At 49.0% G+C, this 16,841-nt stretch overlaps 6 protein-coding genes across 6 annotated transcripts; 3 read left to right on the top strand and 3 right to left on the bottom strand.

Annotated features, from left to right (window-relative positions):
- Nucleotides 1-3,043: 3,043 nt before the first annotated feature.
- BKA67DRAFT_664762 (uncharacterized protein) lies at nucleotides 3,044-3,466 on the bottom strand (the record flags this gene model as incomplete). Its single annotated transcript, XM_046108441.1, has 1 exon — nucleotides 3,044-3,466. One exon carries the CDS (start codon nucleotides 3,464-3,466, stop codon nucleotides 3,044-3,046), a length of 423 nt encoding a protein of 140 aa, XP_045952262.1.
- A 2,481-nt stretch (nucleotides 3,467-5,947) lies between these two features.
- On the bottom strand, nucleotides 5,948-6,595 carry BKA67DRAFT_124361 (uncharacterized protein). The gene is made up of 2 exons (XM_046094959.1): nucleotides 6,573-6,595; nucleotides 5,948-6,386 (listed from the first exon to the last, which is right to left on the bottom strand). The coding sequence occupies exon 2, from the start codon at nucleotides 6,350-6,352 to the stop codon at nucleotides 6,068-6,070; it is 285 nt and encodes a 94-aa protein (XP_045952261.1). The 5' UTR covers nucleotides 6,353-6,386; nucleotides 6,573-6,595; the 3' UTR covers nucleotides 5,948-6,067.
- A 21-nt stretch (nucleotides 6,596-6,616) lies between these two features.
- On the top strand, nucleotides 6,617-8,057 carry BKA67DRAFT_696684 (uncharacterized protein). Its single transcript, XM_046109354.1, has 2 exons — nucleotides 6,617-7,735; nucleotides 7,788-8,057. The coding sequence occupies exon 1, from the start codon at nucleotides 7,070-7,072 to the stop codon at nucleotides 7,559-7,561; it is 492 nt and encodes a 163-aa protein (XP_045952260.1). The 5' UTR covers nucleotides 6,617-7,069; the 3' UTR covers nucleotides 7,562-7,735; nucleotides 7,788-8,057.
- Nucleotides 8,058-10,195: 2,138 nt separating this feature from the next.
- On the top strand, nucleotides 10,196-10,639 carry BKA67DRAFT_500268 (uncharacterized protein; the record flags this gene model as incomplete). Its single annotated transcript, XM_046097077.1, has 1 exon — nucleotides 10,196-10,639. A coding segment is annotated over one exon (444 nt), but the record flags the coding sequence as incomplete, so codon positions are not given.
- A 405-nt stretch (nucleotides 10,640-11,044) lies between these two features.
- On the bottom strand, nucleotides 11,045-11,245 carry BKA67DRAFT_527107 (uncharacterized protein; the record flags this gene model as incomplete). Its single annotated transcript, XM_046098815.1, has 1 exon — nucleotides 11,045-11,245. A coding segment is annotated over one exon (201 nt), but the record flags the coding sequence as incomplete, so codon positions are not given.
- Nucleotides 11,246-13,156: 1,911 nt separating this feature from the next.
- On the top strand, nucleotides 13,157-15,316 carry BKA67DRAFT_664758 (WD40-repeat-containing domain protein; the record flags this gene model as incomplete). The annotated part of the gene is made up of 2 exons (XM_046108440.1): nucleotides 13,157-13,922; nucleotides 13,971-15,316. 2 exons carry the CDS (start codon nucleotides 13,157-13,159, stop codon nucleotides 15,314-15,316), a joined length of 2,112 nt encoding a protein of 703 aa, XP_045952257.1.
- Nucleotides 15,317-16,841: the final 1,525 nt, after the last annotated feature.

Below are 16,841 nucleotides of genomic sequence, written 5' to 3'. Positions count from 1 at the left end.
TAACCCTAACCCTAACCCTAACCCTAACCCTAACCCTAACCCTAACCCTACCTAACCCTAACCCTAACCCTAACCCTAACCCTAACCCTAACCCTAACCCTAACCCTAACCCTAACCCTAACCCTAACCCTAACCCTAACCCTAACCCTAACCCTAACCCTAACCCTAACCCTAACCCTAACCCTAACCCTAAAGCCCTAAGCCCTTCTTTGAATGATGCCAGTCGGAGAGAGTGGCACTTTCATCCCATTCCCTTCTTCGGTTGTCGTTGGGACTGCAAGGCGAGGATGCACTTGGAGTACAGTTGCGTTGTTGCTGTGCATCCGCTACTGCACCTGTTTGTGGGGTGAGGTGCCTCAGTGCACGGGAGGGCGCACAAAGGTTGGCAAGCAGGAGGCGAGGGTACGCCGGCGGTCGTCGAGAATCTGGTTTGTTGTCACGAACATGGAATTGAGGCACCTCGTCGTTTCAAGTATGGAGAGAATGCGGGCGTTGTCCTTTGGAGCCATAGTTATGTTGTTTACAGACTTCCGCTTTTGGGCTAAAAGTGACGCAGGTTCAGTTGACGATGTTTCGGCCGCCGAATTTGCACTGCATTCTTAACCCTCACGAGGGAGAGGCGGCGTCGGGATGAAATTCGGTGCGTGGCAGGGATGTCATACGCTATCAAAGACAAAGGCAACAACAGAAAAAATGTCAATTAACCGGTTAGAAGGGTATACGACGATTGTCGAAATGCAGACTTACAGCAATATTTACTGGAATGTCTTTGCTGCAAGACATGAATGATCATCGTCTCCTTGGAGGATTATGTTTCTCTGAAAAGCAATTTAGGATTGATTGTCAAGATGAAGCCGTGAAGATCAACCACTCCGATGAACTTTGATCTTCCAGTGGGATAACTAGCGCGTGTGAACCACTAACTCCATGAGCCCAGTGGTCAACCGACTAACAAAAGCGGAAACAATACTATACATCACCGTTTCAAGAACGTTGAAACCGCAATTGATGGGGAAAGCTGTAATTTGTCGGAAGAAAAGTACAGTGAGTAACGAAATTGGCTTCCGCTCATATGGGCGAAATTTATTATATCAAGAGCCATTTTTGGATCCTTTTCGAAAATGAGAGCTTAATTCTAGCGCTTGCCCAAATAAGTATTACTTGGTTGACATGAATTTGTCAAATTCTTTTCCTGGAAACGTCTTGCAAATAAACATTCATATTCCTTATGTATGGAACAGGCCCTTCAGATCGATAGTGTTCATTCTAGGACTTCACCCAGTTCCCAGACCTACTCTGTCCACATTATGGACACATACGGATCGTTACCCGAACAAGTTAGAACATTGGATTTATCAATTGTACAATACTCGATCCAGAAACGGCTCTCGCGAGAAACAAATTCTTGCTCTTAATGCGGAAGCCAATTTCGTTACAGACTGTATTTCAAATTACAGAGAGACCCTGATTACTGTACTATGAACGCGACTTATATGGTCGACGAGCGAGATCAGTCCCCATTTACGAAAGCTGGAACTATCCAAATTCTGCCTTGCGAGGAGTGTGTGGTACTGTAATTCCGGCACTGCCTACAGTACCCACCGAAATGACAGTGGCCCAGGAATAGGCGGCAAAAGGCAACTTTGGGCTGTTATTCTCTTTTGGGAAAGGGTGCACCCAATCAATGGCATGGGATCCTTTTTAGGTATACTATACAGTAGTACTCGTAAGAAACACGTCCAAATTCGGCATACTGTATGCAGCCCGAATCTCAGATCGCTTTCTGCTCCACCTGAGTGACTAAAGCTGCAGATGAACGATATTCTGTACACCCTCGAAATGGATCCAGCGGGACAAGAGCAAAGGTATATTTGCGGTCCAGTATTGTTTCTCATAGCAAGCATTTTACTGTGCATCTTCCGAGCACTGTAGCAGGGCATTTTTCGGCGCTAACTGATTTCCAAAATTGAGTTGGATCGATATCCATTTGTGATTGTTGGAATGGTCCAATTTCTGCTGTGCCAGGAGTGGTAAATCTTGGCGCGATATGAAAAGATGACGCGAACCTGGAACAAGCAACGCCAAAATTGGACTAGTAATTAGAGACCACATTGGCCTATTTTGGGAAACAGACCACCCACTCCATTGGTTTGGCCTCCTTTCCAGTTACAGAAGTCTACAACCAAGCATGTCCACATTCGGCCGGCCCCACGTGTACGCAGCCCAAATTAGCAGCATCGGAAAAGGGAGTCGCTTTCCCGTCCGCTTTTGGAAGATTCGATATCGTCCTATGTTGAGCACGTTTTACCTTTCTGTGCTAGAGCATCAAGTGAATGAACGGTACAGTCGGTAACGAAAATGGCTTCCGCTCATATGACGTAAATTCTTCGTAGCCAGCACCACGGACAGGTTGCAGAGGCCGTCTTCGCTGGCCGGTACACAGGGATGGACATCTGCGACCCCCGCAGAAACCTAAGGAGATAGGACGTCTGCGGGAAAAGAGCAATCCATCACCTGTAGGCTCGAAGCACTTGCAGAGGCATCATCTCTAGGCTCGAGGCACTTGCAGACGGCATCAGCTGTAGGCTCGAGGCACTTCCCGGTGGCATCGTTTGTAATAGAAGAAGGCGTCAATCTGGGGCGGGGCAATCCGTCCCCAGTGGGAAGCTGCTGCCAGCCACTGATATTATGGGGTAGGTGCTCTATGTTCTTGGATCTCAGTTTATGGCTATCTGCCAAGACATCTACCCCGCTTTAGACGAACCCACAAAAGCCCTCGCCAACCCCATGATGCGCTGAATCAAAGATCAAGTTATCATTCACGCTTCCTGACGAGAAGAAATACAGATTAGGCGTATCATTTAGGAAACAGCGAACATCTTAACTATACTCATGGTACAGTATATGATCCTGGGAGATGCAAAAGGCTGCACTTACAGATTCCGAATATAGGCTGTACGTAAATAATTAGTGAAGCATTAGTGTAGGTTGTATGATTGGGCTAACAGATACATATTTGCTGGGAATAGTCAGTAAGTGACTGTCATAACCTGTCCCGCTCGTGTGACATGGGCTGACAGAAGCGTGTTTGATGGGAATAGTCAGTAAGCGACTGCCATGACCTGTCCCGCTTGTGTGACTTGGCTGACAGAAGCGTGTTTGCCGAGAATAGAAAGTAAGTGACAGCCATGACAATGACTTGGGCTGACAGAAGCATGTTTGCCGAGAATAGAAAGTAAGTGACAGCCATGACCTGTCCCGCTCGTGTGGCCTGGGCTGACAGAAGCGTGTTTGATGGAAATAGCCAGTAAATGACTGCCATGACCTGTCCCGCTCGTGTGACCTGGGCTGACGGATGCGTGTTCAACGGGAATAGCCAGTAAGTGACTGCCATGACATCTTCCGCTTGTATGACTTGGGCTGACAGAAGCGTGTTTGCCGAGAATAGAAAGTACGTGACAGCCATGACCTGTCCCGCTCGTGTGACCTGGGCTGACGGATGCGTGTTTCGCGTTAGTGATAAACCCTGCTAAGCTCTCCTCCAATTTGTGTCGCTTCTGTGACCTGAAGTGATGGAGGACTCGATTGTTCCTATGGCGGACCTAGATACCTGTCGCATGTTGGCATAATTGAAGTAGCTCAATTATTGTTACGCTGCCTGCCAGCCAACTCCCTGACCTCGGTCTCGGTTTTCCCACTGGGTTTTCCCGAGATCTTCATGCGAATGCAGAGGTCCACGTTCCTTAGACAGAGAAACAATAACATCCTACCGAACTTGAAGTGGTCAGCCTACTGTAAACTTCCGTCGACGTAATAAAGAGTTATCAAGAGCAAATGAATGTTGAACTGTGAGACAGCATACATGCACAAAAGCGTCCACCAGCACCTATGGACATTTCCAATTCCGCGACGAACACTCGCTAAAATTGTCCACTTCTGTATACCACGATCCATGATATATAGTTCGGGTCGCTGGTGGCACCAATTGCACACGTTCTCCTCGTGAATACGGCATGCTGTTGTTCGATAGGCCATGTTGGTATGCCAAAAACGTGTCTATGATGTTCCAATGTAGTGTTCTGCTTCTTCGCAACTAGAACCATATTTTTGACCGAAACTGATTCTTAATTTGCTGGTATTGGATTTTATTCAGTTTTGTTTCCTGACTCCGAGAATTGTAGTACTACAAATTGAACGTAGACCGCACAATTATCTGCTCGATGCACCACTCCGACAGGACTTTCTCCTATATCTTCATCTCACACGATCCTGGTGGCCTGCTCAACAATCAAATTGCCAGCATTACATTGTTCTCTTTGAACCTCAACATGCAATCCCAAACCACTGCCCAGGCTCGCATTGCATCACAAAACCATCAGCGAGTCCAGAGAAAATTGAATACTCGTGCTGCTGGACCAGGTCAAAACCTCAATCCGCCGAGAAATACGAGAAGAGCCGTGCCAGAGCTTCCAAGGTTCGCCAGAGACCCGAAACTGCCGCAAGTGGGACAACCCCAAGTGCCGTTGCCGCAGTATGTTGTGTTCTACTCTCGATTTGAGTCCGCTTGCAATGCTAACTAGTTCCGAACCATCTGGATTCGCACCTCTTTGCTCTCCTTCACCGATATCTCCCCTAAATCTGCTTACAGCCCTCCCCAATCAACATGGATGCCGCAGCTTTATGCGAACACCCTGTCATCTACTCCATACCCAACGTCATCTACATACAGTACACCCTTACAACCATCACCTCAGCCTCAGTCGCAGGATTCATGGCCTTTGACATCATTTCGCTTTAGCAAGCATATGTTTCCCGTACCTGGTATGGTCGGGAACAATATGTATGTCCATGAGCCGACATTTCAAGTCCCAAACAAATATGTTCAAACAGACTTTCTACAACACAGCACACTGCAATAACCCACACTTCAACCCGAGGAATATAAATCGGACCAAGATGACGAAATACCCATGGGCGGAAACGGCAGTCGGAAACGGAATTTATAACCTGCCGGGCTGGACATCGGTCTATCAGGGATCAGACACCTGTAGGCTCTAAGCTTCTTACCAGGTCCAGTTTACATGCCACTTTTAGAGGAAGGGTAGGTAATGGACAATATCCTTTTCAATTCAGGCAGATTGAACTCTACTTTCTTCCCCTTTTTTTTGTGGGCAGACGCGATGCTGGAGGCCGGGACCAGTACACGCTTGAGACAGGCAGTTGGCGACCAGAGGTGTTCATTGCGGGATGCACTTGGTTGCCAGGCGGGATGGTATTCCAGTTGGAACAGTTGTGGGTTGGGGCATACGCAGTCAGGATACTGCGGGCATGGAAATGCTATCGAGTATAGTCACGCTGGGGGTGACTTGGACTGCTCTCCCTTTTTAGTTGTCGAAGACGCGCAGGGATTTCATTGGAACACAGAGGGCCAGGACGGGACCGGAGTGTAATATGCACGTGCGGCATCGCTCGTGGAGATGCAAAGCAGAGGATAGCCTTTTCTGAGGCTCTATAGTCAGGTCGAGGGTTGACTAGTCTGATACTGGTTCTACTCTTGGCAATAGATGCCCTTCGTGAGGGTTAAAATTGCAGTGCAAGTTGAGAATGGAGGCCCGGGCGGCGGCGACAGTTCTTCTACTCCGTGCAGGCTAGCGGGAACCTTGACGTGACGGGGGGAACAGTCCAACCATTTGTTGGTAGCAACCCCAGGCAGCGGAGAGTCTGGTATACTGTCCAGACGACGAGAGTCACTGTCAGGAGAGCAGTGGAACTGATTTGGTCTCTATTGGAGTTCCTCTGAGGGAGTTGCTGTGATAATCCATGATGGCCTGTTGGTAGATGGGCAAGAGATTGTGAGCGTCAGCAGCAGAGATGGTGATCCTATTGGACTCTATTACGCCCGGCTTTGCGGGTTGATACAACGTCTTTTCACTGCGATTTTAACATCAACGAGGGCACTGGAAGTGGATATTACACTTGGGAATGTTGGCAAGTAGGAAGGCTGGCAGACTTAATCCTCACTATTGGCAGAAACTAACTGGAAGTATTTTTAACAGGCTTATAAGAATTAAGTTAATTTGAAGTTGATAACGAAGTGACGCATTATTTGATAGTTGATGAAATAGTCCAGATAGTCGTGTAAAGCTGATGTATAAACACTTGCACCCATGTGTAGATATTGACAATTGAATACTGTAGCCCAGCATTCTACACTAATGATTCCCCCGGAGGGAGAGGCAAGACTACGATGACTCCCTACAGGCGAAGCCTGTGCCGAGCGAAGCGAAGGTGTACTGTTGCAGACAAACAGTGACAATAGAACCTGTAAACACATATTGAAAACTGCACTCATGAACAACCATTGTCAATCAAGTGCACCAACAAACAATTCTCACCCCAGTGCACCACAAGCATTGACAATGAACCCAAGGCACACCCCAAGGACTGGTTGCACCAGTCAAGGAAGTCTGAGCGAGAGCGAAGTCTACACTGTTTAGAAGACAGTGCCAGTCACTGTACTGGGGGATGGCTCAATTGTGCAGATTTCTTGAATCTGCCATACAACGAAAATCCTTTGAAAGGGCAGGAACAGAGGTTTTTGGTTCATTTTTGGCTGGGACAGACAAAAGCCTGTTAGTGTTCTCTTAGGGCGCCCAGCGGGATTGTTTGTACACTAAAAGCGGAGCGAGCCCACGGAGCCCCAGGATTGGGCCAGCTCCCTTGGTAGCCTGGAGGCTAGCAAACAGCACTTTACACACCGGCCCGCGGCCCACCCTTAAGTAGAGGGTGCATTCCATTCCACTGCATGACGGTGCCTGTCACTTCGCTCCATTGCATTCCTGCCATCAACACTGGGGACAGTGTTCGCTACCTCAGCGGCAAGCCGCATCGCTGACGCTTCCCTTTTGCACTTCATCTCGATTGAAGGCGGCGCGGAGGCTGCCCCCTACTGACAGACACTAAGTGTGCTTGTTGATCCCGGAGGAGAGAGCAGTTGGTCTCGACGTCACCGTTTGACGACGGAAAAGGACTGCCTTTTCTTTCAGAGTCTGTGTAGTGCACAGTGATCATGGAGGAGCTTTTGTGGTGGTCCATGCGCGGCGACCCTACCGTGGCCCAGCAGAGTGCGGCTGCATATTTGTACGACCAGGGGTCTTGTGTATTGACGAAGATGGTGGCGACTGGCATGGGGTTGTTGGCGAAGAATGGCAATTCTCTCGACCCTAGGGGCACGGGATACGTGCTGACGATGTTCTACGTGGACGACGAGGCGGCGGCAGAGTCCATGAAGACGATTGTGCAGAGCATGGAAGGCGCGAAGGGGGCACTGCGGTACTGGCACAGGGTTGATCTCTGTCCGTTCTTTTCGAACAAAGCCGGGTCGGTCCTTGTCGTGTTCGGCTGTTCTTATGGACGTCTCTTGCCTCTGTGCGAGCATATTGTCAACAGTGACGGGAAGTCACTTATTCGGAATGGCCAGGCTACGATGCGGTTTGGCATGCAGGAGCAGGTGTGGAAGGATTGTATGGAGAGACTGGGAGGCTCATGGGAAGACTTATGAGACCTTGCTGGTCGTCTGTGGTGTCTGGCTTCTTGCAGTTCTTGTCTCTGTTTTAACCTGTATCTGTGCGCCGGAGGTGGGAGGACAGTTGACGATGGAGTGAATGGCATTGTGCCATGATCCCCTTTTGACCCAGTTGCTGTGACAATAGAGCGTAGTGCATTGTACAACAACTAGAAACCAAATGAAATAGGCAGAATGGAATTGAACTGAAGTGGACCCGTGAACAAGCATTGTAGACTGCATGCACCCAACAAACAATCAACTTAAACCCCAGATACTGTCACCACCAACCAACATCGTCAATAGACACTGTAGCCCAGTACTCCAACTACAACCTAACCGCCGGAGGCTCAGGCAAGACTACGATGACTCCCTACAGGCGAAGCCTGTGCCGAGCGAAGCGAAGGTGAACATGTGGAAGAGAAACAAGAAGAATCCAGTTAATGAACAACAATTGTCAAGTGCACGCCAGACAAAACACTCACAATCTAACGGTTAAGGGCGTGCACAAACAATCTGGACTACAGGGCACAACAAACAGTCCAACAAGTCCGAAGTGGAACGAAGGCTAGAACCGAGTGGCAGTAACACAGTAGGGATACCGTGCATCACAGTGTATTCGCTGTGTTAGGGACGGCTCAATTGTGCAGAATTCCTGTATTTCACATACAACCGAAACCCTTTGAAAGGGCAGGAACAGGGGTTTTTTGGTTCATTTTTGGCTGGAACAGACAATTTGCTGTTAGTGTTCTCTTCGTGTCGCCAGCGGCGGCACTAGCAGAGCATTCCTATAATTTACTATAAGAGAACACCCAACCCCGCCCCCCTTACTATGGGAGCCCTTTGCTTGCCAGAGGGCCCCTGAACAGGGTGAAGACTGTGGGCATTCAGTGCCCGGTTCTCACACTAAGAGCGCAGCGAGGCAGACAACCAATGGAGCTGCCAGTTGTGGGCCGACCCGGGCAGGGGAGGCGGCATGGACGAGTGGGAGCAAGGGGGGTGGGGCGCACCAGCAAACGGCACTTTACACGCCCGGGGCGGACTACAGATAGCTGGGTGTCTGCGCCGACTGGACTACTTTGGATGCGCATTCAATGTGCTCTTCTCTTGCTCCCAGAGCCGCCCTCGAACGATCCTGTTGGGACAGAGGCTGCTGGTGTACAGTCACAGGGCGTGGGGCAAGTGCCTTTCGTTTTCTTCTATGTGTTGCCCGTGAGGGCCCCGAGAGCAGGTGAGAGCCGGGCATGCTGGCTGGCAGGTAGCACAAAGCAGGGCGTCGTGGCAAGAGCGAAGTGGCTCGTAAGTGTGAGTGCTACGCTTCAGCCTGGCGGAAGGGGGCGGTGGTGCAGAGCCTCGATCTCGGTGAGTTGTGCGATGGAGTATAAGAGACGGGCGTGTGAAATGCTCATCCAGGATCAGTGCGCCTGACACCGCATTTGCACCTATCGCGACTGCTGAAGACGATCTTCCGGAGCATTCTGATACTCACGAAAGCGCGCCCGAGTCACGGCAGAGGGCGCACCTTCCTGAGTTCGCATTGCTTTGCTCTCTCCGTATCCCGTTAGCTAGTGAGCTACTTAGAAGTACTGGCCAGAAATGAAACAAGGGACGTTGCGTGTTGGACGGCCTTCACGTATAAGCTGCCACAAGCTAGCAATAAGAAGGCCCATCGTAACAGTTGAGGTTAAAGACTACATCTTGGTAAGGTTCATGTTTATTCCCGCAGAAGTTGAGATTGAGCCTAGTAGGTAAGCATCAAGGGGCGCGAAGGTAGAACCCTTGCAGTTGGCCAGCCTAGTTTCTAATCATTTGCACGCGTCGTCTAGGCCATTCACTGAACGCGTTTCGTGTTTTCACGCCAAGGAGCAACTCTACGCCAATTCTTCGCCGCCGTGGGCTGTGGCTTAGCCACACGGTGAGATAATCATATGAAATCCAGAAGACGTCATCGTAAATTGAATTTTGATCACGTGATGCAGTGCCTAAGCGAGATCATCTGTTTCAGAAGTTCGCCGGCTTGAAATCCTGAATCTATATACGCAATCCACCGCTACTGTGATTTACAGTAATGCTAGAAAGTCATTCATCACTGGAACAGCCACCGTCTTCATGCGTTGCACGCCGACAGTTCCTAAACAGGGCTCGTTGCTTGGTCTGGTTCTCGAGTGCACAGAACTTTACGTGACTCCAGCCCAATGGACCGACCTCCATGTGCAACGGCTCAACTGTCATTTCGTCGAGCGGCTTTCTGACGATACCCTAAGCCGACCGCTATCACCGCTCGCCCAACCCCCGAAAACCAACAATACTATGGAGCTGGAGGAAAACGTGAAGATTCTACTATCTTCCAAAAAGAAATACAACGCCTTCGTCGAGAACGAAGCTCTGAACAATATCTTCTCAACACTTTTTCCAACGTCCACTTGCAGAGACAACACGGAACTGAGTTTGAGGTTTGGACGGCGGATCTATCCAGGCGCTACAGGTACCGAACTTTCATGGCAGCTTTATGGTGCTGGCCATTGCACCCCAGAAATCGATGCTGGCCATTGCACCCCAGAAATCGATGCTGGCTATTGCACCCCAGAAATCGATGCTGGCCATTGCACCCCAGAAATCGATGCCTCGACCATGGCCTATATAAGCAACAAGAAGTTGAAACACAAAAGACGTTACTCCTACAAAATAGTTCGCAAGAACACTAACATTCCTGTGGATCGACTATGTAAACTACGCTCGAAGAAGTTGGCCCCAGGTAATTCTGGTGAAGATCCCTACTTGGTTGCCACAATCGTGTCGCTAGCCCAGAGTCGGGTGTATGCTGAAAACTTGTCGTCAAATGTTTTCACACCTCGCGACGTGGTTGTTCAATTGATAACCTTCGCGGTAAACAGAAGAGCGTTCGTCGTATATAGAGCTACGGTAACATCAGCTTTTCTGAAGATGTTTGATCAACCACACGAAGCGCCTATGTCCCGCCCAGAGCTCACAATCGAATATAGATTCATCCCAGTATGGCCAGTGCTTCGGCTGCAAGATAGGTTCAAGGAAGTACTCGGAGACATGGGAATTGGTGTCGATTTGCCCGCTAGTGCAGCTTCTGGCAAGCAAAGGGACTGTGAAACGGTCACCGGAAGTAAACGTGGTTGGGATTATTCGATCGCAGTTGAAAGCAACACTAAATCAGTGAAGAGAATAAAATATTCCAAATCAACATAAATCTCGGCGGTTCACCCTGGTCAGCGCCGACAGACCAGTCCGAATCGAATAGCATACTTGATATTTGGGGGACTGGAAACTTGGGATTTCTGAACGCAGTGGTCACCAAGAATCGAAACCATTTTCGTGACTTTTCATAACGTCGCAAAGTAACGACCCGCAGGAGAATGTGAAGGAAGTCCGCTAACGAGGATGAATTTTTTGGAGCCAAAATTCCTGTTATTCTATTGTTTCCAAATCGGTCGTGGCGGCTCGCTCTCCTTAGCGCCAGTCATAAAGCACATCTGGAAGGTGAACATAGCATTTCACGGCGTTCTGATACCAGCGGAACATGGAGTTGATCGACTCGGTGAGTTCAGCGGCATTTGTCTTGTCGACACAGCATTTATCGATCCAGAAGTGCTCCAAGCCATCGTATTTGGCTCGCTCAACGCAGAACAGAATTTTCCGATACTCTGACTTCTACGTTCCTTTCTGATCCTTGATATCATCGTGGGTGACTTCATTGATGTTGTCGTTCCATGTGTGCGATAGGATTGCGCATCGAGGGATTACATCTTTCCGTCAATGAGGTCGTTAGTAATTGTCAAGTTGACGTGGACACTGATCTGTAGAAGGCGCATGATTGCGCTGGAATCGTTGAAGGTAGACTTCCAGACCACTTGGGAGATATCAGACAACTACAATGATCGAATAACTCCATGTTATGTACCTATGCAGCATATTCTGAAATCTTTCCCTAAATCTTCTGTTTGGAATATGCTATAAACTATTACATGACCATCATCGGATACAGTAACAAGGCTGCTCCCTGGAGCTAATTGAACGACGAACTCTCCAAGCTTCAGCGCCTGGTCGATTTCAGCTTCGTGCACAGGACATTGCAGCTCTAGGACTGAGTGAAACCAGACTCACTTCTGCGGCTGGAAACTTGTCACTGCACCCAGATTTGAAAGAAACCAAAAAGTAAAGAAAGAATTGCAAGCAGAAATACTGGTACAGATGCAGTTGCGCGCACCGTTAGATGTACACTCTTAGAGCCTGTGTTCGCGACGCATCCTCCACGTCGCATTCCGGCGCCCAACCGTCTGAGGGGGGGTGGCTTCAGGCTGGTTCGCGCGGGGCTGGACTCTCCCGAAAGCGTCCAGCCCCGAGTAAACCATCTGCTCTTCCCCGGGAGCCCAGTCTCCCACGTCGATCGAGCCGGTCCGTCGGCCGAGCCATCGCTGCAGCAGACCTTCGGAAAAGGTATGCATAGCATTTCTGGGCGTTTTGGTGCCATCGAGCCATCGAATTGATCGCTTCTGTAAGCTCGGCAGAACTAGATTTGTCAGCACAGCAGGTATCTGCGCAGAAGTATTCGAGACGACCATCGCGTCGAGCCTGTGTACCGCAGAACAAGATCTTCTGATAACCAAGCTTATAGTTGGACCCTGACTAACCCCCCAAGTTCACGCAGCTCAACTTTCACTCGATACTCCAAACCACCAACTAGAACACTTCGGGAGCGATTATTGGTGGGTTGGAGTATCGAGTGAAAGTTGAGCTGTTGTTGGCTGTCGAACAGCCACACTCGAGCATTTCCTTCAGTGCGGCGTCGTGGTCCACTCTACAGATCCTTGATCGATGCTCAATACTCGAACATCCATTAGTCTACTTAGTAACGCTATAGTCGGAAGACTAGGTCAAGTACTCCATCCCTTATTGCTTATAGAGCATCCACAACACGTCGGCTGATCGCTAACATACGCCAATGGCCATTCGCCTAGCATGGTGTTTCGCATCGACTGCCTGGAGTGATTTTTCGTCTGTCCAGATCAGGCGCAGAATGGATGCGTGTCTTATTGTTGAATCCAATATTTGATAGACGATATTACAGTATTGAAACCAAAAATGAATTGCTCTTTGGCAGTTCCAGAGATATCAATAAAGGGCTGGAAGAAACCCCAAAGCGGACCGTGTATACCGTAGAACGGAATGCACTCATGCGGAAAGAACAATGTGAGCAAATCATTTGTGTATATAAAAAGTACTACCAGCAGGTCGAGAATCGGCGCAGTACTTTTTAGCCTGACTAGGTACATATGGTCATTTTCGGCTCTACTAGAGTGGGTTCGAAAGTGAAGTATGAAAGAGAATAGGTTACAGTACTGTAGGAGGCTGATTTCGTTAGGGACGTACTGTACCATTTTTGAATCAGTCTTCAAGTACTGTACGTACTGGGTGCCGTCTTCTCCTTGTGGTTGCGTTTGGTCCAGTTTCAACCTTCACGATCCTCACCAACATATTTAAGCTGATGACCCAGAGAAAGCACACAGGACAATATTTAAACTTTGAGACACCTTTAAAGACGAAATAACTCTCGAATAGACTATGGCAGACCACACAGCTTGCCACCTACGTCGAAGCATCGATGAAGGAACAACTACTTCAGCGGGCGACGCTATATCCGGTTACAACAACCTTTGGCCGGGCATCCTTACTTCAAATGATCACAGTTTTCTGAAACGAGTATTCCAATCGCACGGCAATGCTTTCTTCATTGGTTGCGGTCTGGAGAAACTGGACGATTCTCTGTGTGAGGGATCCGCTAGCACGTCGAGCCCCATTCATCTTATCCTTACCTGGATCGGTACAGAGTTGGTATTACGTGGTACAACCGATACCACTCATGTCCGATGGTACAAAGGTATAAAAGTCTTCCTACGCATAGCATTACCTGACCGCCTTTTTGGGATCAAAGTGGGTGATATGAGCCCGTATGTTTCGCTGGACAGCTCAACCTGCATAGTGTATCTCAAGGACGACAACCCCAAGTTGCGCAGAATCGCTCTACACCGGAACCAATACGATCCTCCCGACATGCCTCCATTTATATATGAGTTCAATCTTGACAACTTGCGCATGCAAGGTATGTCTGAGATAACGTGGCATATCAAGGCGGACAGCATGCCTCATCTGATGCCTCTCCTTATGGCAATAAAGAAAGGGGATGGACTCTTTCAAGACCTGCTTAGCCACCACACGATGCAAGCAAAAGACGAGGATAGCCGTACGCCGCTCTCATGGGCCGCAGGGCTTGGGCGCAACGCCATCGCACAGCGACTGATTGAAGAAGACGCTGAGCTGGATGTCCCAGGTAAGATAGTTCGTAGGTACGATTTATATGACTAACGAACAGTTACAGACAAAAATGGGCGCACGCCACTGTCATGGGCGGCAGGTAATGGCCACAAGGACATCGTCGGGATGCTCCTATATGCAGGAGTTACTCAAGAGCCCGACAACGAAGACAAAGTCCCGCTGGCTTGGGCAGCGGAGAGGGGCCACTGCTCAATTGTTGAAATGCTCTTAGACGGCCCTTTTGATGACAGACTGCCTCTGATCCTTGCGGCTGAAAATGGACAAGCGGCAGTTCTAGGCCTACTGCTTGACAATTTTGATCTGGAAAGCAGAGATATCCGTGACAATAAAACGATTCTTGAGTGGGCAGTCGACGCCAACAATGAGAAGTTTGTGCGGACGTTACTCGATAAAGGAGCCGATGCTCATGCTTTGGATGAGTTTGGTAATACTCCCATATCCCGAGCAATAGGCCTCGGCCACGAGTCCATCGTGATGGCCCTGAATATGACCAGGAAATCAGTGGCTCCGTGGACAATACTTCAGGACCATACGGACAGAGTTAGCTCCGTAGCCTTTTCGCCCAACGGCAAGTTAGTGGCATCAGCGTCCGAGGACAAAACAATAATTCTGTATGCCACCGATACAGGAGAACGACGAGCTACGCTTGATCAGCACGGAAGCAAGATCTTTGCGATGACCTTCTCGCCTGATGGCAACCTGATAGCGATTGCATCAGATGATAGAACAGTCACATTATGGGCCGTTGGTACAGGCCATCTCCAGGCCACGTTCGAAGGATATATGGACTTCATGACCACTATAGCGTTCTCACCAGATGCCAAGTTCGTCGCTGCAGCATCGCAAGACTACGATGAAGTGATCATGTGGGAGACTGACACCGGCCAGAGTCAAACGCTTGGAGGTGTCGGGGACGCCGCACAGGTCTTTTCGGTAGCATTCTCATCCAAAGGGATGCTATTGGCGTCAGCGCATGACGAGAGCGTAGTTTTATGGGACCTTCAGAACGGAGAACCTCAGCTTACATTTACAGGCCATACAGGTTGTGCCAACTCGGTGGCATTCTCGCCTGACGGGAAGTTTATGGCGTCAGCGTCAGATGATATGACAGTGATGATATGGAAAATTGAGAATGGCGAGACTCAGATGAAACTATGCCATCCAGACCTGGTTGATTCGGTCGCATTCTCGCCCGACGGTCAGTTCGTGGCATCGAGTTCAGACAGCATAGTCTACATCTGGAATGTCACTAGCGGCGAGCAACAAGCTAGATTAACAGGCCATAATGACCGTGTGGTCTCGGTCGCATTTTCACCAGATGGAAAACTTGTGGCATCAGGGTCAGACGATAAAACCATGATTCTTTGGGCTGGCTACATGAGCGAATGATCTTAGCAGTCTTTCTGTTCGGTTTTTTTTCCCCTTCTGCTAGTTTAACAGAAATAAATTATACCGCCTCCTAAAGCCGGTTTACGAATTAAAAAGATCTGTTAGAACGGATTAGATCCGCGTTGCTTGTTATCGGGTCTGGGAAACTTGCCCTCTCCACTCCGACCAAAGTCTCGGTACGGCAAGAGAATGCAATGAAGTATTTCGGTAAAAAGATTCCATGAGAAAGTTTTCTCCATGTAAGTCATAGCGTTGGGCATGAAGACAAGAATTATATGAACGTAAGGCAATACGTTTGGATCTGCCATACGGCGAAAGACCACTTCATACATACCCTTTGCTAAATATTGCGCCTGATTGAACGTCTCCGGCATACCAGCGTCTGCCATGACGGCGTCGGTTGCGTCGTGTGGACACTGTAATCGGGATCGCTTTGAGAATAGCATTATCCTCGTACCCGTAAGATACGAGGGCACAACAAGTGGAAATGCCGACGTAATAGCCAGACTCGATCCATCGCCTGGAAGTTCTACCGATGTGGTTGTCTAGACCCCTCTTCTTTGAGTACGGACAGTTCAATATTGGCTCTAACTGTTAAGTATCCTTCTGCGTTGTTAAAGTTCCGTATAATTACGGCATTGATACCGCGCAGCTACAACGAATTCTATCAAATAAAATAAGCAAGATGAATGAGAATGAAATGAGCAGAAGACACACTTTGAAGTGTGTGAGGTCATGTTTCGAATAGTACGAAGACTTTGAAGTCGTCGCATATCATAATGATGCGGAATAAATTTGATGCCTAGGACAAACCTCACACATGGCACGCAGCGTTGGTGTCTTGATTCGTACAGGAGCTTCTCGAACGTCTATTGATTTGTGGAAGGGAACAGTACTTGACGTCGCTGGCTTGATTTATGCCGCCGAGGCGCAATGTGACCAGGCATTGGTACTACCCACCAAAACACATTTAGATTTCCCTGAACTTTCGCTTTTGAGGACAGTCTCGTAGCAGGGCATCGCAGACGATTGTGGGGTGATAGATGAGGCGATCCAGCGCCGGTTGGTAACATTGCATCGGCCGGCAGAGACCGCACGGCAATCAGCCCGCCAACATAGCCTTATTGCGCTGGACCCAATCAGGCGAGGTGTGCTGGGTATCATATGTTAAAAGAATAAGTAACGAGTGCCATGGTAGATTTTGATATATGGCGCCAAAGATATTCTTGTCGGGTCCCTTTCCCTCCGCTGAGGAGGGTCACCACCAGGTCTCCTCCGGCCTAGTTGAAATTAGAACCAGAAGGCGGCTTTCCGGTATCACGTCCAGAGTATTGTATGTAAACGAAGTCTCCAGTTCTTATAGTGAATACGACCGGATTAAAAGTGGAAGTGGCAATTTCATAAGACGGCCAGAGATTGGAATTCTTCGTCAGGGCCCGGTGCACTTTGCATGGTCTGGCTCGCCGTGATCATGTGTTCACGTCAGCAGCCTTCTGACGGAGCAGCTCAACCGCATATATGTGAC

Source organism: Truncatella angustata (assembly GCF_020726525.1).
Source record: "Truncatella angustata strain MPI-SDFR-AT-0073 chromosome Unknown BKA67scaffold_11, whole genome shotgun sequence".
Taxonomy (NCBI): domain Eukaryota; kingdom Fungi; phylum Ascomycota; class Sordariomycetes; order Amphisphaeriales; family Sporocadaceae; genus Truncatella; species Truncatella angustata.
The sequence above is the reverse complement of the archived record's forward strand: the minus strand, read 5'-3'. Positions and strand labels throughout refer to the sequence as shown.

What these genes read in the sequence shown, in the direction of transcription:
- BKA67DRAFT_696684 (XM_046109354.1), top strand. Translation starts at nt 7,070, where the DNA reads ATGGAGGAGCTTTTGTGGTGGTCCATGCGCGGCGACCCTACCGTGGCC.
- BKA67DRAFT_124361 (XM_046094959.1), bottom strand. Translation starts at nt 6,352, where the DNA reads ATGAGTGCAGTTTTCAATATGTGTTTACAGGTTCTATTGTCACTGTTT.